This window comes from Hippocampus guttulatus, chromosome 16, assembly GCF_054856545.1.
Source record: "Hippocampus guttulatus isolate MCC_2025c chromosome 16, RoL_Hgut_1.0, whole genome shotgun sequence".
Lineage (NCBI taxonomy): Eukaryota > Metazoa > Chordata > Actinopteri > Syngnathiformes > Syngnathidae > Hippocampus > Hippocampus guttulatus.
The window spans coordinates 1346708-1373800 of record NC_141276.1 but is presented as its reverse complement, the minus strand read 5'-3'; the positions used below and the strand labels follow the sequence as shown (position 1 = coordinate 1373800).

General features: G+C 43.8%; 2 protein-coding genes and 1 long non-coding RNA gene across 6 annotated transcripts in view; 1 reads left to right on the top strand and 2 right to left on the bottom strand.

Moving 5' to 3' along the window:
- Positions 1-639: 639 nt before the first annotated feature.
- nfil3-6 (nuclear factor, interleukin 3 regulated, member 6) lies at positions 640-3537 on the bottom strand. 3 transcript variants are annotated; one of them, XM_086133733.1, is made up of 2 exons: positions 3243-3537; positions 640-2617 (listed from the first exon to the last, which is right to left on the bottom strand). In XM_086133733.1, exon 2 carries the CDS (start codon positions 2582-2584, stop codon positions 1436-1438), a length of 1149 nt encoding a protein of 382 aa, XP_085989859.1. In that variant the 5' UTR covers positions 2585-2617; positions 3243-3537; the 3' UTR covers positions 640-1435. The 3 variants fall into 3 exon arrangements, with proteins under 3 accessions (XP_085989859.1, XP_085989860.1, XP_085989861.1); XM_086133734.1 differs by lacking the exon at positions 3243-3537 and adding an exon at positions 2858-3236; XM_086133735.1 differs by lacking the exon at positions 3243-3537 and adding an exon at positions 2960-3236.
- A 14697-nt stretch (positions 3538-18234) lies between these two features.
- Positions 18235-19703, top strand: LOC147192324 (uncharacterized). Its single transcript, XR_015103222.1, has 3 exons — positions 18235-18279; positions 18986-19230; positions 19413-19703. It is a non-coding gene; the product is annotated as an uncharacterized LOC147192324 (long non-coding RNA).
- Positions 19704-20007: 304 nt separating this feature from the next.
- LOC147192322 (uncharacterized) overlaps positions 20008-27093 on the bottom strand; it is a 32065-nt gene continuing 24979 nt past the window's right edge. Inside the window, exons 2-3 of one of the 2 annotated variants that reach the window (XM_086133188.1) lie at positions 21219-21282; positions 20008-20853 (exon numbers count right to left, since the gene is read on the bottom strand). In XM_086133188.1, coding sequence (XP_085989314.1) covers positions 20075-20853; positions 21219-21264 — 825 coding nt within the window. In that variant the 5' untranslated portion in view covers positions 21265-21282 and the 3' untranslated portion in view covers positions 20008-20074. Of the gene's footprint in view, positions 20854-21218; positions 21473-27093 lie in introns of those variants that run through there. The other variant, XM_086133189.1, reaches the window with a different exon arrangement.

The window sequence follows — 27093 nt, the reverse complement described above, 5'->3', positions numbered from 1 at the left end:
AAATCGCATTCCTTTCTCCTTCCTGCTCCACACCTGCAGCATCTGTCGCGTATCGGCGGCCTCCTTACCTTTCCGTTCCACCGCAAGATTATGCATTTTATTTTAAAAATAGAACTCTCAAACGTGTGAGAAAATCGTTGTTACACCCATGTTGAGCAGGTCATGTTCTTTGAGGGCGTACCACACTTCACCCCCAAAGTCAGCTAGGGACGGCCTTCAGCTCCAGGTCAGCAACCGACCCTGAGGGAGGATAAACTCGACATAACGTGGATGAATTTACCTGGTTTGGCTTACACAAATATTGGGGTGGATTAAGTGGAACAAGAACAAAAGGATCGTGCCTTATTTGCATGATGAAAACGAATTTGACTCGACAGTGACCCTCAATGCTGCTGTCTTTGCCGCCCCCTGGCGGACAACAAAACGAAAATGTAAGGAACCCAACCAATTGACTCTGTGAGTGAGACGAGAAACGGGTGTTTTCAGAGTCGCAAACGAATATTAATATTCATACTAGATCCCAGAGATGGTCAGTTTTGTGTTGGACTTTGTGATTTGCATTTCATATTTTCGCACTGGGTGATATTTGGATGGACTCGATTGACTGAGACGTGAACATGAACCGTCATACGATCGTCGTGACTTTATCAAATGTTTATTTGAGTTGAAATAAAAATATACAGACAACATTTCAACTTGAATAGAGAAGTTGACAAACAACAGACGGTAACAGTGTTCGACTGCTTTGCTTGAGAATAAACACGTAGTGCGTCGATAAACGTCAGTTAACACACCGAAGGAAACTCGAGTCTCGTGTTTGTCTGAGTTTACCTCGATCTTGCGTGTACCTGCTATCTGCTATCGGTTTCCAGTGATTGAGCTGACTTGTCTCAACAGCGCAAAGCTTTTGCAATCTTATGAGGTCGCGACGACAAACTCTTGCTTGCCGAAAATGTTGAGACGGTGCCGTGTTATCTGCAGTCTTGAGTTGTCACAGTGCATCGGAGAATCCAAATGAAAGTACAGTGAACTTCCGCACATCTCGTGGGTCAGCATTTGTGAATTTTTTTTTTTTTTTGGGTAGGGGGTTTGGGGGCACTGCCCTCTGTTATTTTCTTCAAAAAAAAAAAACCGTACCTATTCAAGTCATTAAAGTATTACTTTGCAGCCTTCTTGTGGCAATTTTTTGCTATTCCCCAAATGACCGCGAATAGCGGGAGAGCATTCATTGTCCATCTGACGCAGAAAAAGAAGCTCCATGTCCGGGGTGTGCAACCTAAACAGCAGACTACAGGAGGGATAGAGCTCGGCAGTTATGACAAACTAATGCAGTCTTTGAACAACAAAAAAAAAAAAACCCAAAAATTGTTCGAGGTTTCAGTTCAAAGAGTCAACGGTGATCTTTCAGAAAGATTTCCTGAAGGAGGAGGGCTTCCTAGTTGACGTTGGCCATGAGCTGCTCGGTGAAAAGTTTCTTCAGCTGAGCCACTTCCTCGCTCAAAGAGCTGAGCTGAGACTTCAGGTAGTTGTTCTCGCGCTGAGACTTGACCTCTGCGTGTCCTTGAGCAGGAGGCTGCAGGCTGAAGTTTGGGGGCGAGGGGACATACTGGGGCGACTGTCTTCCCCTCCTGCCTCCGTCGCCCTGCAGAGGAAGCCAGGGGCCCGGGTGCCCCTCTCCTATTTGGCCCCTCATCAGTTCCGGGCCATCGGGGCTCTCTCGCGGGACCTCTGCCGCGGGAGGTGCCGGGCTGCGTCGAGTGCTGTTGGGATCGCCCGTCGCATCGCTGGCCTCACTGTTCCCGGGTGTTTTGAAACGCAGTTTATGGGGGAGGTTCTTCATAGCCTCGGCGTGGTCCACCCTATGGTGGGGGGCATCGGCAGAGGACGGGTAGGGGTCCGAGGTCGTCTCCTCCGCTCTGCGCGGGGAGGATTTCTCATGGTCACTGAGCCGGTCTTCGAAGTCGACCGGGCTTCCGACACCGGACCCTCCTGGAGTGGAAAACCCGGAATCTTCGGACAGGTTGCCACCGTCTCCGCAGCCCCGCCCGCTCGGCCGGATGTCGCCGTGCGCCGATGAGGAGTTGAGGAGATAATAGTGGGGAGTCGCACTCGGAGGGGTGTGCGGAGGAGCCGCGGAGAGGGGCAGGATGGGCGCGTCGGAAGGGTCTTTGACCAAACCGAATCGGAACTTGAGAGCCAACAGCTCGGCCCTGAGGCGAGCGTTCTCCTCCAGCAGGGCCAGCACGCGACTCTCCAAGACCATGTCGTTCACGCGGCGCTTTTCCCGCGAGCGCTTGGCCGCCTCGTTGTTCTTTTTCCTCTTGTCCCAGTAGCCTTCGTCCTTCTTCTCCAGCGGGATGAACTCCCGCTTGCGCCGGATGCTGGACGAGGGACTTTCTTTGCGCTTGACGGTGGCGGTGCGCCCCAGCAGGGAGCGAGCCAACAGGTTGCCGGAGGTCAGGACGGACATGCGATCGTCTGGGTAGGACCGAATGACTCCTTCTCCTTCTCCCGAGGATTTCAGTGGCTGGAGGTTCGCTCCATCCCGCTGCATCCTCATCTCCCGGGATACCTCCTCAAACATTGCGTTGATGTCAAAGAGCAGCAACAGTGCAACCTAGTGGCGATAGAGACACAACGGAGGGATTTGAACGCTTACGCAACAGCCATTACAACACGATATTATGTAACTCTATTACACTACTCCCACGGAAAGTGGAGCAAGGCGTACCGTAATATGTGATCGATATGTGCTCATGCCTGATGTTACCCGACACTAAGCCGGCGTTGTGGCGTAACAGTTCTTTTTTTTTTTTTTTTTTTTAATGTTAAATTAGCCTGCATGACTTTGACCTACATTTTCATTTCGCTTAACCCGTCAACAGAAAGCGCTCGCTCTCCTCCGTCCTTAAAAATAGACTGAAATTCCGGTCATCCGCCAAAAGGACGACCGACCCACTTGTGACGGGAACACGCCGATCGCCCGCCGGGGTCAGTCCAGACGCGAACAGACCGCAGCCGTTCAGCTCACGCCAAAGCAGACCCCCCCCCCTCCCGTCACATCCTTCTCACCTAAAGTCAGACCACGCCAGCGCATTTGGCACTTCTCTGACTCGGATACATTTGGAAACTATTAGTGCGTCCACAAAATCGAAGAATCGATTAAAAACTAAAATAACAACATGCATTGCTGACTTAAACAACACCAATAATAATAATAATAATCATGGAAATAGTTGTACCTGCGATGGGAATTCGGTGCTCTCCGGCCCCTACGCGCTCGATGCAGATGCTGTCGGCTCGGTTATGTGACTTAATATGATCGGCCGTACGGGTCGTTCTTGACTCTGCCCCACTTGGAAGAGCGCTGCGGCTTATTTGTAGCACGGACTTCAGCTCGGGACGGTCTCTCCTCGCATGAACCAACCGGGCCCCGTTGAGGTACAAATTGGACGCTCTGGGACCGCCTTCCAACCAAACGACCTCTCTCGTAAGCCCCCCCCCCCCCGCGTCCACCGCCTGTGCTCCCGACTGTCGCCGCAAATAGCAGATGCCGCCGTCATCTGACCTCATCGACTCCTCCCACCGCCGGATAAACGCGTCATCGTGAAGCAATGTTACGCCACTGCAACGCTCGGTCGAGAATCTGAAATGTCTCTCTCGAAAGCATGAATGAGCTGTGCACAATTATCGGTAGCGGGAAAGAGTTGCTCTAGCAGAATTGAAAAAAAAAAAAGAGATATTTTTTCATGTCTTAAAGAAAAATATCCATCCCATGACACCCCAGCATGATCTGATCTGATCAATGACCGTGGGCATGCTGGAGCCTATACGTGTGTGTGGGGGCGTGGGGGTTTTGACGAGGGGGTAACCTGAACTGGTTGCCAGCCAAGCACGGAGCGCACGTAGGCAAACAAGCATCCCTGCTCTGTGCATGTTTTTGGTTTTGCGGGAGGAAAGCCGAGTACCAGATGGCGGCGGCACTGGCGCTTGCCTATGGCAGGTAGCCTTTGCTGACTGTATGTTGTCAGAGATGGAGTCGGAGCACTGCAGGTGTTTGTTTCATGTCTTCGAAAATGATTTTTTTTTTCTTCATAATGTACATACACGTTTTTTGCAGTTGACATGTTTCAGACTGTATGACGTTCTGTGTGTTAAGCGTCGCAGTTGTCCCTCCAGGTATGTTGTAACGAGGCTCGACTGTAACGCTCTTCAAATGAAACGTTATTTTGCCCATGCTGACGCTTAGTGTAGACACCCCCCGCCCCCACACACACACAACACGTATGGTAAAGGTGGGCAGGTAAACGACGCTACTCAAGCAACTCGAAACACTTCTCAGGATGCACTTCTGCATCACTGCAAATTACAATCACGATTTAAAAAAAAAAAGAAGAAAAAAACACCACAAAATAAAACGTTGTGTGTTAAGTTGAAACCTCTACGGCAGCGTCATTTTTCATCATGACTGCCAATTTTGATTTGAAACGCCAACTTGACTCGTTGCTGGCCGCTAGGCAGCAAGCGACAATTAGTAAGCGAAGTATTGTGACTCGGTGTCAAACGGCTCAACGGACCTGTTTTGTTGCGAAAGGATGATGTATGCGCTTTGAACGACAAGGCACTCCCCTGACGGTCTCATGTCACATAAGTCAACCGCCTGAGCAAGCAAACATGTTTACGTTTGTCGTGAGGCAAACTTTGGGCCCCATTCCCGTCATTGTTTGGCCAGCTTGATATCTTCATATCGGCTTTTCAGTCACACGACAGGACCTAAGGATTTGTTAATCCGAAAAAAGAAAAAAAAATCTGTTTGCCATCTCTTTTGTATGTCCTATTAGTGGGATATTTTGAAATAATAACATGCAGTTCCAGAACAACCATTGCAGGGCTCAGTAGCAATTTCTACATTGAAAGAACACAGCAGGGCTTTCTGAAGAACCGAAATCTTCAGGGTCACAGTGACTGTTGGCTTTACACAACAGGAAGTCGATTACATCACAGGTCTGCTTGCCTTACGAAAGAAATGTAACACTCGGAGTTCTACTTTTGAAGGCGGCCTTGCATCAGGCTTTTTTTTTTTTTAAATGGTTGCGAGTCTTTCGCATGCCATTCTCTTAGGTGTGTCAACATTGTGGACACAAGACCAGAAAAAAAAAGTACATTCTGTAGTTATGGACTAATTCAACAAGACTTCATCACATTTACATAATGCTTCATCGACATGAGCCTGCAATGTTTTTCTAATGCGTAACGAGGCAAGTCTGTCGTGAACTCAAGCCAATGAACCCGCTAAGAGAAGAAACTGAAGTCAGTCAAGAAGTTCGGCGAGTTTCAGTTGAAATTCTTGACATTCAAGTTCCCGAATGGAACGGCCGACTTGTTTCTTCGACCCGAAATAAACCCGCAGAATCCGAGAAACACGTCAGCCAAAGAATTTACAAGAGGGCTGCGAGGTGACTTGCTTCGAGCTGTAAACTAAACTCGCGCTTTAAACAAACAAAAGCAAAAGAGGAAGCAGCGAGGCTTACATCAGCTGATGAACGGGCTGGCAAATAGCGAAGGGGCGAGCTTCATCTTGCTGCGACACAAAGGACCAATGATGGGATATATTTTCACCAGAGATGAATTTCACAACTCGCTTAAAGCAGCAATAGGCGAACCGTGCAGTGATGCAGTCTCACCTTGAGACTTTTAAAACGTTTAAGTCTGACAAAATGCACAAAGTACAGCGACGTCCCCATTTTGATTAAAAAAACAAACAAAAAAACGACCATGTATAGTAAAGCGTTTCTAGACAAAAAAAGCGAACATGTATAGTAAGGCGTTTTTACATGGGAAAAAAACTACGGTAATTGAAATCAGGATTACTGCGGTGTTACTGTCACACCGATTGTACTGAGCGGCTTCGGCGAAAATGAGCTTCTCTTGTTGCCATGTCACCACCGCGTCACAGTGAATACCAAGTGTGGTTCGAGGGTTAGCATCGTATTTGTCATGTTTACGTCATGCTTAGTACGCATTTACTTGGGTGTTTGATTTCACGCTTGATGTTCTCCAATATACATGACGCGGGGTATTTTCTCGTCTATACAGAGCGTATCTTTATTCAGAGGAGTCTCACCTCAGCAGCACTGGGCAACAAAGGGGTGTTACACAAGCCATAAGCAAGACGGGGAGATGGCAAGCGCCCGCAAATTCTCGTTACGAAAACAACCCGCCGGGTGCCAACAGATTTCCAGTTTGGAGATGCTTGCGAAAGTTGACCGAGAAGGCCAGGTTACATCGCGTCCCCCCCGTAGGAGCCGATTTCCACCCCGAAATAGACCGGGAGCAAAGTCGTTGCAAAAGGGCAACAGGGTGGCTGACATAGTTAGCCCATCGCAGAAAGGAGGGCAGAATCTACGCTAGCATTTGTTCATTTGTGCACCTTTTCTCATTTTGCCCTCACACCCGGACGACCCGTGCTCACGTCTTCATGGTGAAGCTTGTAAAATCTGCCGCAGGGGCACAACGCGCTGCGACAACAGAGCAGCGGCAAAGTAGACCGAGGCTTGGCCTACTTTTTGCGGCCCGAATAAGGTTACCTAATGTGATAATACCCAGTGGCATTCACGAGCTGAAGGCCAATTGTCTGTTATGTCAGGCTCTGACAAAACAGAGTGACAAAAGCAAACTCGAGAAACAGTGCGCAAGTTCACATCTAACTGTGACACCAGCATACCTCGCTCATTCGTCACCATCTCTCTCTCTATCTCTGTACATATCGATACATCTGGATCCACACATAAAATTTATTGATTTTTTTGCTGCTATCTTCTTTATCAATGACCGTCGATTGTGTTTCTTTTTTTCTTGCTGAAAGATGTGGAAGACAACTGCTTCCTGAATTCTTCTCCTGCCGGTGGGACATGCTGGGAACCCCTCACCAGGGAGACGTCCAGGAAGCACCCGAACCAGATGTAAGGCGTTTTTGGTCGAAAAAACCCCGACCATGTATAGTAAGGCGTTTTTCGCCGAAAAAAAAATCTACGCTAGCATGTGTTCATTTGTGCACCTTTTCTCATTTTGCCCTCACACCCGGACGACCCGTGCTCACGTCTTCATGGTGAAGCTTGTAAAATCTGCCGCAGGGGCACAATGTGCTGCGACAACAGAGCAACAGCAAAGTAGACCGAGGCTTGGCCTACTTTTTGCGGCCCGAATAAGGTTACCTAATGTGATAATACCCAGTGGCATTCACGAGCTGCAGCCAATTGTCTGTTATGTCAGGCTCTGAAGAGTGACAAAAGCAAACTCGAGAAACAGTGCGCAAGTTCACATCTAACTGTGACACCAGCATACCTCGCTCATTCGCCACCATCTCTCTCTCTATCTCTGTACATATCGATACATCTGGATCCACACATAAAATGTATTGATTTTTTTGCTGCTATCTTCTTTATCAATGACCGTCGATTGTGTTTCTTTTTTTCTTGCTGAAAGATGTGGAAGACAACTGCTTCCTGAATTCTTCTCGTGCCGGTGGGACATGCTGGGAACCCCTCACCAGGGAGACGTCCAGGAAGCACCCGAACCAGATGCCCAAGCCACCTCATCTGGCTCTTCTCGGCGTGGAGGAGCAGCGGCTCGACTCCGAGTTCCTCCCGGATGAACGAGCTTCCCAACCGATCCTCAAAGCCTCCCGGCGGTCGGTGTCCATGAACGAGCTTTTGCTTCGACGTCCACCCAAGCTGCGTTCTTGCTCACCCGTCAGCTGCCTCCGGAGTCACCCAGACCAAGATGGCTCGGCCAGGATGCGACTCCTTCATCATCTTGACGGCACATATGCAGATTTAGAAAGCTTTATTTGAAGACGATTAAGGGAAAATCTATAAATAGAAAGAACCATATTTTGCGGTCACGATATTGTTTGTTTGTTTGTTTGTTTGTTTATTGAACATAAAACATATATACAGTAATAATTTGACAGAAAATAAGGTAGATTAAAAAAAGTAAAAAGAAAGAAATCAATCTTCATTCAACACAGTTATTATGTTCAAGGGAGTAGGAAGAAGTAAAAAACTTATCTAGTCCTACCCCGTTATGTGATTGTATCTAATAAATCATTTTTATATCAATCAGAAAAGTAAGAAGAAAGAAGTCTCCATTAAGGCTCATACTTTACCCTTAACCGTGATATTTTTACAACTTTTGGTTTGTATCGGGATTATATACTTCCACACCCTGACACTCTTGTGTCAATTTTCTCTTAAATTCATAATGGATATTTATATACCTTTCTCTATTTATCAACTTAGTTCTGATTTATCATTATATTTAATGTTTTGAATTTATCATTTTAACTCTGATTGATGTAGGTTGTTTGTACTATTTTTTTGAATTTGTTTTTTAACTCAGCAAGCGATTTACTCATTTTCAGGTCCGTTTCGAGATTATTCCACAGATTAACACCTTTGATAGATACACTTCTTTGCTTGATGTTTGTTCTTGTTTTGAGTTTTTTGAATAAGTTGGTACCTCTTAAATCATAGCTGCTTTCTCGAATTTCGAAAAACTTCTGAATGTTTTGGCAGAGCAGGTTATTGTGTGCTTTGTACATTAATTGGGCGATTTTAAAGTCAACCAGGTCATAAAATTTCATCGTATTTAATTTGATAAATAGTGGATTTGTGGGTTCCGTATATTTTGATCTATTAATAATTCGAATTGCTTTTTTTTGTAGGTTGAGAATAGGGAGTGTGTTTGTTTTGCAGGCATTTCCCCATATTTCCACACAGTAGGTCATATATGGTAATAATAATGAAGTGTACAATGTGTACAATGATCTCTTATTTAGCACTTCCTTGGTTTTGTAGAGGATCCCTACGGTTTTGGCTATTTTTCTTTTTACGTTATCGATATGTGGCTTCCAACATAGTTTTGAGTCTATTACTAATCCGAGAAACTTGGTTTCATACGCTCTTTCTATCTCAATTGAGTTTACCATAATTTTAGCTTGGTGTTTGATTGGTCTTGTGCCAAAAACAATTAACTTCGATTTTTTCAGGTTAAGTGACAATTTATTTCTGTCGAACCAGTTTTTTAATTTGTTTAATTCGTTTTCTACGGTTGTCAGGAGCTGTTTCAGATTTATTCCAGAACAGTAGAAAGTTGTATCATCAGCAAATAGGACACATTTAAATTGTTTTGAGACCTTGCAGATATCATTTATATATAAGATGAATAGTTTTGGACCAAGCACTGACCCCTGAGGAACTCCGTGAGTGATTTTTAGTTGATTAGTTTTTTTATTGTTGAGTTGCACGTACTGATATCTGTTTTCTAAATAACTTTTTATCCATTTATAAGCTACACCTCTAATGCCATATCTTTCTAGTTTTTTCAATAATATACTGTGATCTATTGTGTCAAAAGCTTTTTTTAGATCTAGGAAAACCCCAACAGTAAATTCTTTGTTGTCTATATTAGTGGCTATTGCTTCCACAAACTCCATAACTGCCATTGAGGTGGTCCGTTTTTCCCTGAAGCCATATTGATTCTCACTTAACAGCGCATGCTTTTGTATAAAGCTATCAAGTCTGCGAGAAAATAGTTTTTCTAATATTTTTGAAAATTGTGGTAGTAGTGATATTGGTCTATAATTTGTAAACCGATGTCTTTCTCCACTTTTATAGATTGGAATAACTTTAGCAATTTTCATTTTTGATGGAAAGATACCAGCTTTGAATGACAGGTTGCATATGTGCGTGAAAGGTCGCACTACATATTCTATAATCTGCTTTATTATTGTCATGTCAATATTAAAGCAATCAGTTGACTTTTTATTTTTAAAAGTTTTTATAATATTTGATACTTCTTCTTGTTTTACAGCAGTAAGGAACATCGTGGAGGAGTTTTTTTCTACATATCTATCTATTTCAAACAAGTTTGTTGGATCAGGAATTTGTTTTGCTAGGTTACTGCCGATGTTGACAAAATACTCATTAAATTCAGTTGCTATTTCTGCAGTTTTTTCCAAAATAGTATTGGTCTTGTGCCAAAAACAATTAACTTCGATTTTTTCAGGTTAAGTGACAATTTATTTCTGTCGAACCAGTTTTTTAATTTGTTTAATTCGTTTTCTACGGTTGTCAGGAGCTGTTTCAGATTTATTCCAGAACAGTAGAAAGTTGTATCATCAGCAAATAGGACACATTTAAATTGTTTTGAGACCTTGCAGATATCATTTATATATAAGATGAATAGTTTTGGACCAAGCACTGACCCCTGAGGAACTCCGTGAGTGATTTTTAGTTGATTAGTTTTTTTATTGTTGAGTTGCACGTACTGATATCTGTTTTCTAAATAACTTTTTATCCATTTATAAGCTACACCTCTAATGCCATATCTTTCTAGTTTTTTCAATAATATACTGTGATCTATTGTGTCAAAAGCTTTTTTTAGATCTAGGAAAACCCCAACAGTAAATTCTTTGTTGTCTATATTAGTGGCTATTGCTTCCACAAACTCCATAACTGCCATTGAGGTGGTCCGTTTTTCCCTGAAGCCATATTGATTCTCACTTAACAGCGCATGCTTTTGTATAAAGCTATCAAGTCTGCGAGAAAATAGTTTTTCTAATATTTTTGAAAATTGTGGTAGTAGTGATATTGGTCTATAATTTGTAAACCGATGTCTTTCTCCACTTTTATAGATTGGAATAACTTTAGCAATTTTCATTTTTGATGGAAAGATACCAGCTTTGAATGACAGGTTGCATATGTGCGTGAAAGGTCGCACTACATATTCTATAATCTGCTTTATTATTGTCATGTCAATATTAAAGCAATCAGTTGACTTTTTATTTTTAAAAGTTTTTATAATATTTGATACTTCTTCTTGTTTTACAGCAGTAAGGAACATCGTGGAGGAGTTTTTTTCTACATATCTATCTATTTCAAACAAGTTTGTTGGATCAGGAATTTGTTTTGCTAGGTTACTGCCGATGTTGACAAAATACTCATTAAATTCAGTTGCTATTTCTGCAGTTTTTTCCAAAATAGTATTGGTCTTGTGCCAAAAACAATTAACTTCGATTTTTTCAGGTTAAGTGACAATTTATTTCTGTCGAACCAGTTTTTTAATTTGTTTAATTCGTTTTCTACGGTTGTCAGGAGCTGTTTCAGATTTATTCCAGAACAGTAGAAAGTTGTATCATCAGCAAATAGGACACATTTAAATTGTTTTGAGACCTTGCAGATATCATTTATATATAAGATGAATAGTTTTGGACCAAGCACTGACCCCTGAGGAACTCCGTGAGTGATTTTTAGTTGATTAGTTTTTTTATTGTTGAGTTGCACGTACTGATATCTGTTTTCTAAATAACTTTTTATCCATTTATAAGCTACACCTCTAATGCCATATCTTTCTAGTTTTTTCAATAATATACTGTGATCTATTGTGTCAAAAGCTTTTTTTAGATCTAGGAAAACCCCAACAGTAAATTCTTTGTTGTCTATATTAGTGGCTATTGCTTCCACAAACTCCATAACTGCCATTGAGGTGGTCCGTTTTTCCCTGAAGCCATATTGATTCTCACTTAACAGCGCATGCTTTTGTATAAAGCTATCAAGTCTGCGAGAAAATAGTTTTTCTAATATTTTTGAAAATTGTGGTAGTAGTGATATTGGTCTATAATTTGTAAACCGATGTCTTTCTCCACTTTTATAGATTGGAATAACTTTAGCAATTTTCATTTTTGATGGAAAGATACCAGCTTTGAATGACAGGTTGCATATGTGCGTGAAAGGTCGCACTACATATTCTATAATCTGCTTTATTATTGTCATGTCAATATTAAAGCAATCAGTTGACTTTTTATTTTGACTTTTTATACGATATGTTTTGAAGTGAAAGAAAAAATAAATACGAATGCTTTTACACCAAAACGCATTTATATAACGGCATGGAGTCAAGCCCCCATCATGCACTGGACTGATGTTTTGGTGGAGCTATAAATAAGCCATGAGTCATTTTGCTCGACTTGGGGTTCGGTTTCATAACAAGGGGAGTGTGAGTGCTGCATGCGCTTTTTTCCCCCCCGCAAATTTCTGGTGGTTTGTCAGGTCAACTACAAACGTGCTTCCTCTGTCCAGCCTGCTTATCACATCACACTTTCTGTCTTAGTGCACCGAAAATCAGAGGTAGACCGTTTGGAAAGGAAGAAAGCACATCCAAGACAGATGGCGAGAGCCTCCGAACCTGCTTTCCTCCCAACGATTCTATTCTTAGCCTTTGAAATACGTCACACCGTTGCCAACGCAACCCCGTTTGATGGTTTGGGGAGGGGAGATGGGTTGGGTCATGAAATGCACACAGGACTCAAATAAAAGAAAAGAAAGTGAATGCAGGACAAACGAGAGATTTTTTTTCTCGAACCACTTAAAGAATCACCATCAGTATTCTTAGAACTGTCAAAGTAAACCATCCATCGGCCCAGGATGCAGCTGGCCTCTCGCCCCAAATCAGCCGGCATAGGCTCCAGCAGGCCAGCGCCCCCGGTGAGAGCGAAGTGCTTCGGATGATGGATTGATCGACGGATGAAAATGTGCAAGCTGCTGCTGTGACAGAACACTGTAAATGGTTGGCTCAAAAGACGTCTTTAATTTGGGGACAAAGGGCTCATTCAGACGAGCGCAAAACCATCCCCGGTTATGTAAAATGTTTTGCAGTTGCATAAGCTGTTCCGAATCACATATCGTGCACCGTGTACTTTTGTTTTCAGTCCAGCATACCGCTGGCAGTTTTCTGCGCACTCACCCGAATTCTTTTTTGTTCCATTTTGTTTGATTCAATTTGGGTGGCCCGGTGGTCCAGTGGTTAACGTGTCGACCTCACAGTGCAGAGGTTGTGGGTTTGATCCCGGCTCTGGCCTCCCTCTGTGGAGTTTGCATGTTCTCCCTGCGTGGGTTCTCTCCGGGAATAAAACGTGTGAAAATCTGTCTTGGGCTCTTTTTTTAAAATTTTTTTTAATATCCTAAAAACGAAGGTTTGGAATATACTTTATATATCCACTGTAGCCCAATTAAACAATAAAAACATGAAAATAATTCTCAAATGTCAAGAAAAGAGACAACAATGTCCAAAACCCATGTCAGTGAGCGTCACCCATTGGTTTATGTATTGCGCTGACTTGTCAGAGCATCAATGTTGCACTCTTGCAATCTGATCTCACGGAGTGAGACAACAGCAGGAACAATCCAGAGGGGAGAGAGAATCGGAGGGTTTGTTTAGTACAAAGAACAATCGACAGGGCCATTTGAGGTCTGTGCACCGTGTCTGTGTTCCAACGACCCACTGTTCACTTATTCATTACTTTTCAGTGACTTAAGATAGTTGGCATTGAGAACATGCCGTATCATTCGGTGAAGTAAGGACTTTTTACATTCTTCACAAGGACTTTTTTCACCAAGTGCAATGACCATTCACGTTGTCCTCATTTGATGGAACTTGGACTTTCCAATATTTTGTCCATAGCCGTGTGTCCCGTACAAACTTAGGAGAGTGCGATTATTAAATGTGTAAAGAATAAAGTATTCACATGTCCTTGATAGTGTCTGCTGTGTTGGGTCTGTCTGAGTGAAAATGACCATGGATGGTAAGCCGTTTTTAGCCCAAAAAAAACGACAATGTATAGTAAGCCGTTTTTTGCCGAAAATAATGACCATGTATAGTAAGGCGTTTTTCCTGAAAAAAAAAAAAAACGACCATGTATAGTAAGCTGTTTCTTGCCGAAAAAACCCGACCATTTATAGTAAGCCGTTTTTTGCCGAAAAAAACGACCATGTATCGTAAGGCGTTTTTATCCGAAAAAAACGACCATGTATAGCAAGGCGTTTTTAGACGAAAAAAACGACAATGTATAGTAAACCGTTTTTGGCCCAAAAAACCCGACCATGTATAGTAAGGCGTTTTTAGCCGAAAAAAAAGACCATGTATTGTAAGCCGTTTTTTGCCGAAAAAAAAACGACCATGTATAGTAAGGCGTTTTTTGCCCCAGAAAAACGACCATGTATAGTAAGGCGTTTTTCCTGAAAAAACAACAACCATGTATAGTAAGCCGTTTTTTGCCGAAGAAAAACCAACATGTAAAAAAGGCGTTTTTAAGCCGAAAAAAACGACATAGTATAGTAAGGCGTTTTTAGCCCGAAAAAAACGACATAGTATGGTAAGGCGTTTTTAAGCCGAAAAAAAAAACGACATAGTATAGTAAGGCGTTTTTAAGCCGAAAAAAAAAGACATAGTATAGTAGGCCGTTTTTAGGCCAAAAAAACCCACATAGTATAGTAAGGCGTTTTTAAGCCGAAAAAAACGACATAGTATAGTAAGGCGTTTTTAAGCTGAAAAAAACGACATAGTATAGTAAGGCGTTTTTAAGCCGAAAAAAACGACATAGTATAGTAAGGCGTTTTTAGCCCGAAAAAAACGACATAGTATAGTAAGGCGTTTTTAGCCCGAAAAAAACGACATAGTATAGTAAGGCGTTTTTAGCCCGAAAAAAACCACATAGTATAGTAAGGCGTTTTTAAGCCGAAAAAAACGACAGTATAGTAAGGCGTTTTTAAGCCGAAAAAAACCTACATAGTATAGTAAGGCGTTTTTAGGCCGAAAAAACCCCACATAGTATAGTAAGGCGTTTTTAAGCCGAAAAAAATGACATAGTATAGTAAGGCGTTTTTAGACCAAAAAAAAACGACATAGTATAGTAAGGCGTTTTTAAGCCGAAAAAAACGACATAGTATAGTAAGGTGTTTTTAAGCCGAAAAAAACGACATAGTATAGTAAGGCGTTTTTAGCCCGAAAAAAACGACATAGTATAGTAAGGCGTTTTTAAGCCGAAAAAAACGACATAGTATAGTAAGGCGTTTTTAGCCCGAAGAAAACGACATAGTATAGTAAGGCGTTTTTAAGCCGAAAAAAACGACATAGTATAGTAAGGCGTTTTTAAGCCGAAAAAAACGACATAGTATAGTAAGGCGTTTTTAAGCCGAAAAAAATGACATAGTATAGTAAGGCGTTTTTAGCCCGAAAAAAACGAAATTGTTTAGTAAGGCGTTTTTAAGCCGAAAAAAACGACATAGTATAGTAAGGCGTTTTTAGGCCGAAAAAAACGACAGTATAGTAAGGCGTTTTTAGCCCGAAAAAAACGACATAGTATAGTAAGGCGTTTTTAAGCCCGAAAAAAACGACATAGTATAGTAAGGCGTTTTTAGCCCGAAAAAAACGACATAGTATAGTAAGGCGTTTTTAAGCCGAAAAAAACGACATAGTATAGTAAGGCGTTTTTAAGCCGAAAAAAACGACATAGTATAGGCGTTTTTAGGCCGAAAACCCCCCGACATAGTATAGTAAGGCGTTTTTAAGCCGAAAAAAACGACATAGTATAGTAAGGCGTTTTTAAGCCGAAAAAAATGACATAGTATAGTAAGGCGTTTTTAGCCCGAAAAAAACGAAATTGTTTAGTAAGGCGTTTTTAAGCCGAAAAAAACGACATAGTATAGTAAGGCGTTTTTAGGCCGAAAAAAACGACAGTATAGTAAGGCGTTTTTAGCCCGAAAAAAACGACATAGTATAGTAAGGCGTTTTTAAGCCGAAAAAAACGACATAGTATAGTAAGGCCTTTTTAGGCCGAAAAAAACGACATAGTATAGTAAGGCGTTTTTAAGCCGAAAAAAACGACATAGTATAGTAAGGCGTTTTTAAGCCGAAAAAAACGACATAGTATAGTAAGGCGTTTTTAGCCCGAAAAAAACGACATAGTATAGTAAGGCGTTTTTAGCCCGAAAAAAACGACATAGTATAGTAAGGCGTTTTTAGCCCGAGAAAAACGACATAGTATAGTAAGGTGTTTTTAGCCCGAAAAAAACGACATAGTATAGTAAGGCGTTTTTAGGCGTTTTCCATGGTCGTTTTTTTTTGGCAAAAAACAGTTTACGATACATTGCCGTTTTTTTCGTCTTAAAACACCTTACTATACATGGTGGGGGTTTTTTCGGCTAAAAACGCTTTACTATACATGGTCGTTTTTTTGGGGGGAAAAAACGCCTTACTATACATGGTTGTTTTTTTTCGGCAAAAAACGGCTTACTATACATGGACGTTTTTTCGGCAAAAAAACGCCTTACTATACATGGTCGTTTTTTTTGGAAAAAAACACCTTACTATACATGGTCGTTTTTTTTCGGCTAAAAACGCCTTATTATACATGGTTGTTTTTTTCAGCTAAAAATGCCTTACTATATTACATGGTCGTTTTTTTTCGGCTAAAAACGCCTTACTATACATGGTCGTTTTTTTTCAGCTAAAAACGCCTTACTATACATGGTCGTTTTATTCGGCAAAAAACGCCTTACTACACATGGTCGTTTTTTTTTCGGCAAAAAACGGCTTACTATACATGGTCCTTTTTTTCGGCTAAAAACGCCTTACTATATATACATGGTCCTTTTTTTTGGGCTAAAAACGCCTTACTATACATGGTCGTTTTTTTCGGCAAAAACGACTTACTATACATTGTCGTTTTTTTCATCTAAAAACGCCTTACTATACATGGTCGTTTTTTTCGGCTCAAAACGGCTTACAATACATGGTCGTTTTTTTCGGCTAAAAACGCCTTACTATATATGGTCGTTTTTTTTGGGCAAAAAACGCCTTACTATACATGGTCGTTTTTTTCGACTAAAAACGCCTTACTATACATGGTCGTTTTTTCTGCTCGTTTTTTCGGCTAAAAACGCCTTACTATACATGGTCGTTTTTTTCGGCTAAAAACACCTTACTATACAGGGTCGTTTTTTTTTGGGCTAAAAACGCCTTACTATACATGGTCGTTTTTTTCGGCAAAAAACGGCTTACTATACATTGTCGTTTTTTTCATCTAAAACTGCCTTACTATCTATGGTCGTTTTTTTCGGCCCAAAATGCCTTACTATACATGGTCGTTTTTTTCGGCTAAAAACTCCTTACTATACATGGTCGGTTTTTTCGGCTAAAAACATCTTACTATACATGGTCGTTTTTTTCGGCAAAAAACGCCTTACTATACATGGTCGTTTTTTTCGGAAAAAAATGGCTTACTATAAATGTTCGGGGGGTTTTCGGCAAAAAACGGCTTACTATACGGTTCCGGCCCGCGGGCCGTATGTTTGACACCACCGGATTAGGGGATTAGGGTTGGGGTTCAGGGGTTAGGGTTTAGCTGTTAACTTTAGGGTTTAGGGATTAAGGTTAGGAGTTAAGGTAGGGTTAGAGGTTAGGGTGGGGTTAGTGGTTTGGGTTAATGGGTTCGGTGCCAGGGTTTGAGGGTTAGGGTTTAGGGTTGAGGTAGGGGTTCGGGTGTTGGAGTAGGGGTTAGGGTTATGGGGTTAGAGGGTTAGAGTTGAGGTTAGGGTTGGGTTAAGGGTTTAGAGTTTAGGGTTGGGGTCTGGGTTAGAGGGTTAGGGTGTTGGGGTCGGGGTTCGGGTTATGGGGATAAGGTTAGGGTTGGGTTAGGTTTGGGGTTAGGGGTTAGAGTTATGGTTTCGGGTTAAATGTTAGGGTTTGTGCTAGGGGTTAGATTTTGGGTAGAATTTCAGGTTAGGGTTTAGGTTTTGGATTAGGTGTTAGGTTAGGGTTTAAATTAGGGTTAGGGGTTATGGTTAAGGGTTAGGCTTCGGTTCAGGTTTCGGGTTACCAGTTAGGTTATGGTTAGGGTTTACGGGTTCGGATTTAGGGTTAGGTTCCGGGGTAGTTGTTTGTTTAGGTTTAGGGTTAAGTGTTAGGGGTTAGGAGTTAGGGTTCGGTTCAGGTGTTTGCATTTGGGTTTAGGTTTAGGGTTACGTTGCAAATATGTGCACGTTTTCCCATGCCTGCGTCGGTTTTCTCCTGGTACGATCAGCTCATCAGCAAGCTCTGTCGAATTCTGAAATGATCATGATCCATTGAACCCGGTGTGTTGGAGTAGGCAGAGCTCAAACAGGTGATTTAGAAGAAGAGGATATTCAAAAAAGAAGGCGTCAAGCCACACTGACACAGAGAACCACAGACCACAAAGAGCCTGAACAAAAAAACATCCATGTCGATTTTCTCATGCTCTTGTTTTGTTCCTTTTTCCTTCAAGAACACTTGATGAATCATCAGAATCCGGCTTGGCTCAGTGTGGCAACTTTTGAGGAAGGTACCACCCACACTCTTGCACAGACTGTTCCAGATGTTCTTTCAAGCAGTGCGCATGATGACCTGTTCTTATTTCATGATGTAAGTGACTCATCATTAGATCATTTACAAAGGTTACATAACAGTACTGTATGTTCCCGCCTCTGCTTCCGGTATGTGACTGCACATTGCGTAAGTTATCTTCATCATCAGTATGCGGTAACAATAAAATATTTGGGTGCCTGGATGTGCCTGCGTCAGTCAGTGGTTCCTCTGAACTCCCATTCTGCCCACCCCCGACACACACGCTCCCAATTACAACTTTAACATTTTCATGGACATCCACTAAGATATCCAGATGTCTATGTGTTGTCGGTTGACTTCCACAGCTCTCGACCGCAGTCTTCATAATCACGTCCAACACTTTGGCTTCTGCGAGGAATCGAGGTCATACTGCCCCCTCTTGGTGAATAATTGAAATGCCTCAAATCCATCCGTACACAGTATTGTAGTTTGCAAAATTATTTCCAGTGGAGACGTGCACAGGACTCAGCTTTTATTTCTGGTGCAAAGCAGCCGTAGGCTATAGTAGTTATGATTGTTTTAACTCCAAACTACCAAACACAAAAGCATAACTCATATCAAATTGTGAGTTCAAACAGAAGAGTAAAATAATTCAATTTTGTCAATAGCACGCTGGGTGGGTTTGCTTCATTGAGCAGGTGTAGAACAGTAATCTACTAATAGTACTGCTAATTATTATTTCAGCTTTTGAGTCATGTTGCTCTTTGATCTGTTTGGACTGTAGGAGCGGTCGGTCCTTTTGTGCCGCCGGCTGCCCGCCGCGCATCTGACCCAACTCCCAGCGTGGCCACAGAGGAGACGGCCGACTTCCTGCTCAGTGCACGCTGGGCCCCTGTGGCGATGAGTCAAGTGGCGGAGACTACTTTCCTGTTTTGTCACAACCCAAAACTGAAAAGCGACATCAGAGTCACTCGCATTCCAGGCGGCATTGCGGAAACAAATTGTCTGAGCTAATCCTTCAAATCTGCCGTGAGTGCCGACCCCCGCGGGACAACAAACTAATCCAGAGCGTCACGTTAACGCTAACTTTGCATTAGCGTCCGTTTTATCTGCTAGGTGCAAACACAAAACAACGTTCGTGACCTTTGGCCCCGTAGCCAATTTCATTATGTGCAGTGACAAAAGCTTTCATTGTTTTTCTATTCTCTCAGGTTTGCCTGTCCGACAAATTGTCCGTAGAGGATGGGGAAGACGTTTCCAATATTGGCCTTCTGATCACAAGTATCCTGCCGTGCGGGGATGGCCGGCGGGAGCGGCTTCGTGAGAAAGGAACAAGCTGCCGACCTTTCTGGATGGTGCGAGGCGGGCGACCAATACTCAGACTCGCGCTTTGACCGATCGCAATCGCAAAATGGATGCGGAGTTGGAGTCGTGTTTATCTGTAAACTTTACAAGTGGGTACAATCAAGGAACCTGAAATAAAAAATAGGTGCCGTTACAGACATATTTTCAGTCCACACTAATGTTGTTTGTCTTTGTTTTTGCCGCTCTTCCTTCCACCTCTTTCCTTTGGTGACAGAGCTGAGTGAGGCGTTTGCAGCCGTGCGGCGCATGGTGACTTGGCTGCCTTTCTCCTCTAGGGGGAGGAAGTGCCCTTGGCTTTTTTTTTTTTTTTTGTAAGTGTGCCGAATGAAGCTGCCCGCACACATTGACTGTAGGCTAGCAACGTTATGACGCTAGGAGTCAAATGCAGGGAACAGATGGGCAGAAGAGTCCAATGCGTGTCCGTCGAGTTCATGGGGCCTCAATGATGCGTTCCACTTGGTAGGTAAGAAAATACATCGAAATATGTAGGATGAAATGAGATCACGTCTTACATGACAGAGCAACAATGACAGGTCTTGCGCTTGGAAGGGCCTTTTCGCTCTTCAACAGCGGGGCAGGATGCTTCCCGATTAGCATGATCTTCCTGGACTTGAGGTGTTTGATCTTTTCCCTTCTGGGGAACGCCCTGATCCATTTCACTTTCACTCTCTTCTCGATTTGCGACGCGGGGTTCTTCTCCGTCATCCGCCATCATCACTCTTTCCGCAATGAGCATGTCTGGGTTTTCTTGGGCGGTCGTAGAATCAGCGTAGCCCAGGAACACAAGTGTGATTGGGCTTTGCTCCAAAACGCGATCCTCCATGGTGACCTCTTTTCCCGCCGTGTCTCGAACCACCGTGGCGTTTGCATGCTCCTCTCCTCGCACACTCAAACGACTGACCTCTCTTGTCATTTTATCTTCCGAGTTGGGCCTTCCGGGGTTTTCTAACCGCATCCGGTTCTCTATGGCCGCAGACCGATTGACAGGTGCCTGGATTTGTTTGAACGCATGGGCCGTCTTGGGATCTGCTTCGTTTAGCGTGACCGTGACCTCATCGAGCATCACTTGCATCCCGACGCCATCCACGGCACTCAAGATCTGTCCGAGCTCTTCAGTTGAGGGATCGCCGCCCGACCCGCCCACCGCATGGATGCTTTTCCCGCCGTCGTCAAAGACGGCGGAGGCCGGGGGACGACCGTCCGGCGTGGACGTGGGCGCTACGGACTTAACAACCGAGGCTCCTGTCTTTGGGTCCCTCTCCACTTGCACTGTGAGCATTCCCAAAACTGTCAAGTAAAAGAGGAGGACAATAGAAAGTCACTGAAGATGTGAAAATGAAAAAAAAAAAAAACAAGTTGCCTCGCTGCCACCAAGAAGTCCCCCAGTGAAGTTTCTCGCCGAAATGCAAAAACACTCGCTTCAGTGCAACAATGCAAGTGGTGATATTCAGCGGTGACGGTCGTTAATGTTGTCCGTTTTACTTTTTAAATGACCAGTATTCAATTGATATTTTTGTATGCTCTTCCAATGAAATGTGATTTCAGTTGGGAAGTTTCAGAGTGAATCACAACGGGAAAAAGACATTTTCCAAAAGTAAGCAAGTCGCGTGTAGGTTTCCCGCCAGAGATAACAGCCCACCCCCGAGTCTCACCTGAGCGCCCATCCTTCCCACTTTCTTGAACTTGTCTTTGTGCCATTGCCAGCCTCTTTCTTCACTGAAACCAAGAAGACATTCTTGATCATGACGTAGTCGCGTTACAAGTGTCAATAAATCACAAACAGACATTAAGAGTGTTGCCCTACTTTATTGCGGTTCATCCTTCACGCGTCATGCTACCTTACATGTCGAGAGAGAGAGAGTTTTAAAAATCAACAAACCCATACATCTTCCGCCACCATCTCAGCTATGCGCACATCCGTTGGATTCGCGCAACATGCCGGCAAGTAAATATAACTTGCCAATGGGACTGAACAGGGGTCTTCAATGGGGTTTCAAAAGCTCCGCCCAGGACACTTGAGTCAGGCGTTGACTAACAGGCAGGCGGGCTTGGTGAGAGTCTTTCAGAAATGACGCGTGGAGGCATGTGGGTGGTGGGGAAGCTCCAAGTTTTCAAGTTTAACTGGAGCCAAGTGGAGATGAGGAAGAAAAAATCAAATAAAATCCAGGGAAACTATGGCGCGCTGACAATTCAGCGGGAAATGATCCGACAGCAGCCGCATTCTCGTCAGCGACGTGAACCACAACGATCGCACTGCAAATGGCCATTATCATAACACCGTATCAATATGGACAGTCATGTGATCGTCCGCTTTAAGACGCTTTTTGCATTCCAGCTCTATCACAGATATTCAAGACGCAGATTTGTTATGGATTATAATAGTATACAAACAATAAATCAAATCAATTGCCCTTTGTTGCCATCCTGTTACACATCACGTATCCGCAAAACATCTGTGGAACGCGCTGAGTCACCCGGAGAGATCTGTTTGTTACAATTCCAACGGTCACAAGTTAGTTTTGAGATACCCAGCACATGTCAAAGTCATGAAATGACATTTTTTTGTTGAAAAAAAAACATCAGCCGGCAAATACAAGTTCTCGCACCAATACTTTAACACCTTAGTTCAATCTATGACATACGCTAAGATTTAGTTGACGTTTGAACAAAGTATTTCAAGCAACTGTCGGGACTGTCGTGCCAAGCCATTAGTACTTACCGCTCAGCATACAAATCCTGTCAGTGGCCGCTTCAGAAAACTGCATTAAAAAATGTTTAAAAAAATTCGAGAGCTCACATCTCGACTGTCGTAGTGACGGCGCTAGCTTTACACCCAGCGTCAAGTCTTACTACGGGAACACCCCTTGACACCCGACAAGAGACGGCGTCTTTTGCATGTGAAAGCAGAAGAGGCTCGGGGGATATTTTTACAAGGCGTTAAAGTGAGCCGATACGGCCGGCACAGCGCAGGGATGCCGACGGAAATAGTTGAATGACACGGCGCGTGGTACGCATGCCGACGCCATCTGCACCGATGTAAGCTGTAAACATTCTGCGGCCTTCGCGTTTTTCGTCCCGAGTGCGTCAGAAGCGTTTGGACTTTTATCACGGAGAGTTTTGACAGAAAGAAGTCAAGAAGAGCCCAAGCACACCCCGGAAACCTTTCGCAGAGCGCCGATTATTGAGCGGAATACCAACTTGGTCTTGGCACATTCACCTCAGGCAGCGCAGATCAGACGAGTCCAGTCGATGCAAGTGACATCCCCAAATGTTTGTACGCTCCGCCCGAGTTGAAATTTGAACACACTGAAGGCAACTGTCAAAGGGCTGAAAAGAAGGCAAGAGAGCTGGAAGGTGAAGCCAAGGTTTACTTGAGCGTTGGTGCTCTTGAGCCAACAAACGTTGCACAGTATTTATAAAATCTATCGATTAAAACCCAACTGCCTCTCGAGTCAAAATGGCCCGCGCACATGCAATCGACAGACGTACACGCAGGTTTTATACCTTTGGGATATTAGCTGGTGCACTTTTGTGAGGATAGAGCTTTTGACATGGATAAAAAATTTTTTTTGATGTGTTTTCATTATTTTTAACTAAGTACCAAAGTGATAGTGAATGAATTTCTTCTCTTCCAAGTTGGAAGTTTTTTTGTTTTTTTTGCTGCAGCAAGGAGGAGGAGTAAGAAATATTCCGTTTTCCAAAGAAATTGGTCACGTCATACCCACTCTGACTCCCTAATCAGGGATTTAAGCGGTTGCCAAAACACTCGATGCCGTCTCTCGGCAAATGCGCAGGCCGGTGATCCATACGCAGCGCATTGCTCACATTGCATAACTCGCACCCTTGAACCTTCTTCGTGCTGGCATCCAGGCAATAAAATGTCAGCCCACTTTAGCGGCACCTGTTTTCACGGGAGTGGCCCGGCCGGCCTTTGTCAGATGTTTTCAGGCCAATAGCTTGTGTATTGCCACTTATGAACGCGAAACTGTCAAGGTGACTTCTACATAATTACAACGTAAAAAAATAAATGCAGGAACAAATTGCACAAACTTCAAAACAAAATGTTGTCGTTGTAGATAGAAATGTCTCTTGAACTTCCCCGAGTATTCCTTGGACCGAGGTGAGCGACGTCAGCCGTGCCAGACAACAAGTATCACATCTGTCCAAAATCTTAAAAAGTTTTTAAAAAGCCTGCCGACAGCCGTACGTCCCTGAGACAAAAAAACAAAAACAAAAAAAAAATCACGTCTCTTCTTTTCCATTTGTAGAAGAATGAACAGCATTAATGGCAATAAAAAATGGACATGTAGGATGACGGCAAAAGTCCTTGTGATCAAGACACAGCGCTGGGATTTTTTCTTTTTTCCCCTGTTTGAATATGATGAATATAGACTTATTAAGAAGGTCACTGACAACCCAGGAGGGAACTGCTATCTTGTCATGGCAGCCACTGCGCCCGCCACACACACACACACACACACACACACAAATCCGTGCACATACTTCTATGCTACCCCGGAGTGAATGCGATTATGATACTGTATGCCGCCCGGAGCTTAATGAGATGAGAAATGGTGTTTTCTTGATGTTTGGTTGGCACTGATGTCGCAGTTTCACAGAGGCACAAGCTCATTCCCATAACGCGCGAGGCCTGTAGAAGCGGGCTCAAGTGAAGGATGTTAGAAAGACGATCATCGACGTGCGACTCAGAGACACGTTTCTTCTAGCTAAATGGTCTGATGTCGAAAAGAGCGCCGCGTTACAAACTAGGCAAGAAGAAGACTTCAAGAGTAAGGTTTGAATGAAAGAATCCAAATGGAATGAAATGAATGAATTGAATTGAACCACATTGCATTTTGGCGACACACCTCCATTCCGAGAAGATCTTAAGCAATTGAGCTCAGCGCACCCGTCTTATCACGTTTACGTAGCTACGAGGAATGTGAACGCTAGAGTTTGGATTCCTTTCAGGCCCCTTCTACATGTCAGTCCGTTTTATTGCAGTGCAGTTGCCATCCTGCAGCACACAGATTGCGAGGCGCAGCGCGTGCGCTCCCGTGTCTGTGTCGAGGCCTGAATGTGGGCCCATGTCAGTGCAACTTCGTCATTGAGTCAAATCAGCATCAAAGCTTCGGCACACAAAGCTGCTGCAGATGGCTGCGACGCGCTTCCTCGCCTCGTTTGTCACAGCAGCTCTGTCAAACACTCGTTAATTAGAAGGAAGCGTTTGCGACGACTCGCAAACGGTTTTTAACTCTTTCCATCTCCTCTTAACCCGAAGTCGCACACTGGGGCGTGCAACATGGACACCGGACTTTCCCTCTCGAATGCTCTTCGAAAGAGATGGGCTTCAAACCAGTCTCAAAATAGAATGCATTCTCTTATTGATGGCCGTCATCTTTTGACAATTTCAGCATTTCTGTCAGATGGTATGACTCCTCGCTCACATATGGCCACAGTTCAGTTCCCGGAAACTTTTCGCAGGGTGGGCAACCGATTGCATATTCAACGTTTGAACGAGCGGACAATTGCTCCCATACTGTAGCCATACGGTGGGGATCGGAACAATATTTGCCAAGAGGCTTTTCTGCTGAAGTGGTATTCGAGTTTTTACTGCTACTTGTATCGGCAAAAAAAAAAAAACCCACTTCAGATTCATTTGTGGATAAGAACCCATGAAAGATTCAATGTGAATCCCCGTCTCCCGCTTTCCCCTTTTCATCATTCGCCCCCACTTCCGGATGGCCCACCTAATGAGGCGCCCCCGCTTCAGCATGTGGGTGCATTACAGTCAATCTCAGCAGCCCATGGCACCAAAAGCGCAACGCTTGGATCATTGTGTGCTCCATTTTTGAAGGCTGTCTGTTTGTCTGCATCGGGTGCGCAGCCTCTCAAAAAGCAAAAGGGATCAGATCGATCTGCTAAATATGAAGCCACAATCGGCCTGAAGTAAGATAGCAATATCGTAAAATGATTAGCATCATTTACCGGCTGCATTTAATTTGTATGTATCGGTACTTGCCGTCGTAACAAAAGTTCCATTGACATTTATTATTATTACCAAGGTTCCGACCCGTCACGGATGTAAAAAAAAAAAACGGTCCACAGCTCATCTAGGCAGCAGCGTGCGATTCAACTTAAATCGGAGATGGTCTCTTCGACTGCTTTGTCAGTGACAGAGGGGAAGGTATCCGCAAGACTGCAACTACGTTGTGAAATCTGTTCAATGTTTACTTCCCCCGTGAGTGGTGAGCAAGGCCGAATAATCCGAGAGCCAGAGGTCTGCGCGGCAGTCCATAAGTAGTCCGCCGTTGACAACGCATGGCGGGTGCCGCGCTGGAGGGAACGCCCTCCACTCCAGCCGGAACTGAAACAAAAGCCTAAAAGAACCATGACAAGAGCCGTTACTGCACTGGGAAAAATTGCCCTCCCATGTTCCACGCCAAAATTGAACACATTCAGCTTCTCTTTGTAAATCTCGTCACCCTAAAGCGTGTACTTGCGCCATTTCCGTTCCGCCCTCCGGCCCGCACTTTTCTATGCCTCGATTGACTCATCATTATTCCTTGGCATATTCTGCCTATTTTTAACCATTTTAATTTGTCCACAACGTTTTGAACACACAGAAGATGAGTTCCGCAGAAATGCGGGAGGGGGGGGGGGGGGTCACAAACAAAATGCTTGATGATCGATGAGAATTGCTGCTCTGCACTCATGTCGCCTGCTTCAGGGCCCCATCTGGTGCGTTCACAATAACATGCATCATTTCCCTCCGCCAGAAGGCTTTTTTATGCGGGCCGAAGCGAGCGAGGAGCATCTTCGCTGGATCCCGTGCAAATGGGGAGGTGAGATTAGCAAACTGTGGCTCAGGAAAGGAAAGGAAAAAAAAAAAACATGAGATGGAATTCATTTTCCAATGACTGTAAAAGGGAGGCGCACCTGCTAACGCCGCCGAAGCTTCTTTCCCAGTTTTGACGATCTCGCCCACATCGCCCACATCGTCTTGGGGCCGTTTCCTCATTGCGTGCAGACATAAAAGCTGCGCGTAAGACGGTGTCCATCGAGATGTCTTTTCAGTTTCAACCTGCAAAACTGTCATCGGGCACCTATTTGCGTTGCAGGCGCGAGTCTGGCGCAAGCTTGCTTCACAACAAGGCGCCTTGTTGCGTTCCCTTCCTCAGCTTTACGTGCATGTCGGTGCGATGCGAGTGCGTGTTTCACATTGCAGACGTGCGCTGATGTGGCCTCTTGGGATTGGTCATGCATGACATGTTGCGATGCCTGCGCCGCACTCTCACCTAAAGAAATGTTTTGTTTTGTTTGTTTGTTTGTTTTTTTTTACCCGTCGATATGTTTTGGGAGCTCATGCTCCCGCGTTTAAATCATTTAGCCGTCCAAAACGGTGACGGCCCGAGTGTACGTTTGGCATTGCCACGGTTGTCGCAACTGCAGCTTTATCACGGTGAGCCAAATCTTGCATGAGTGCCCATCTAATGTTGCACCGACACCAAATCGATGATGTGAATA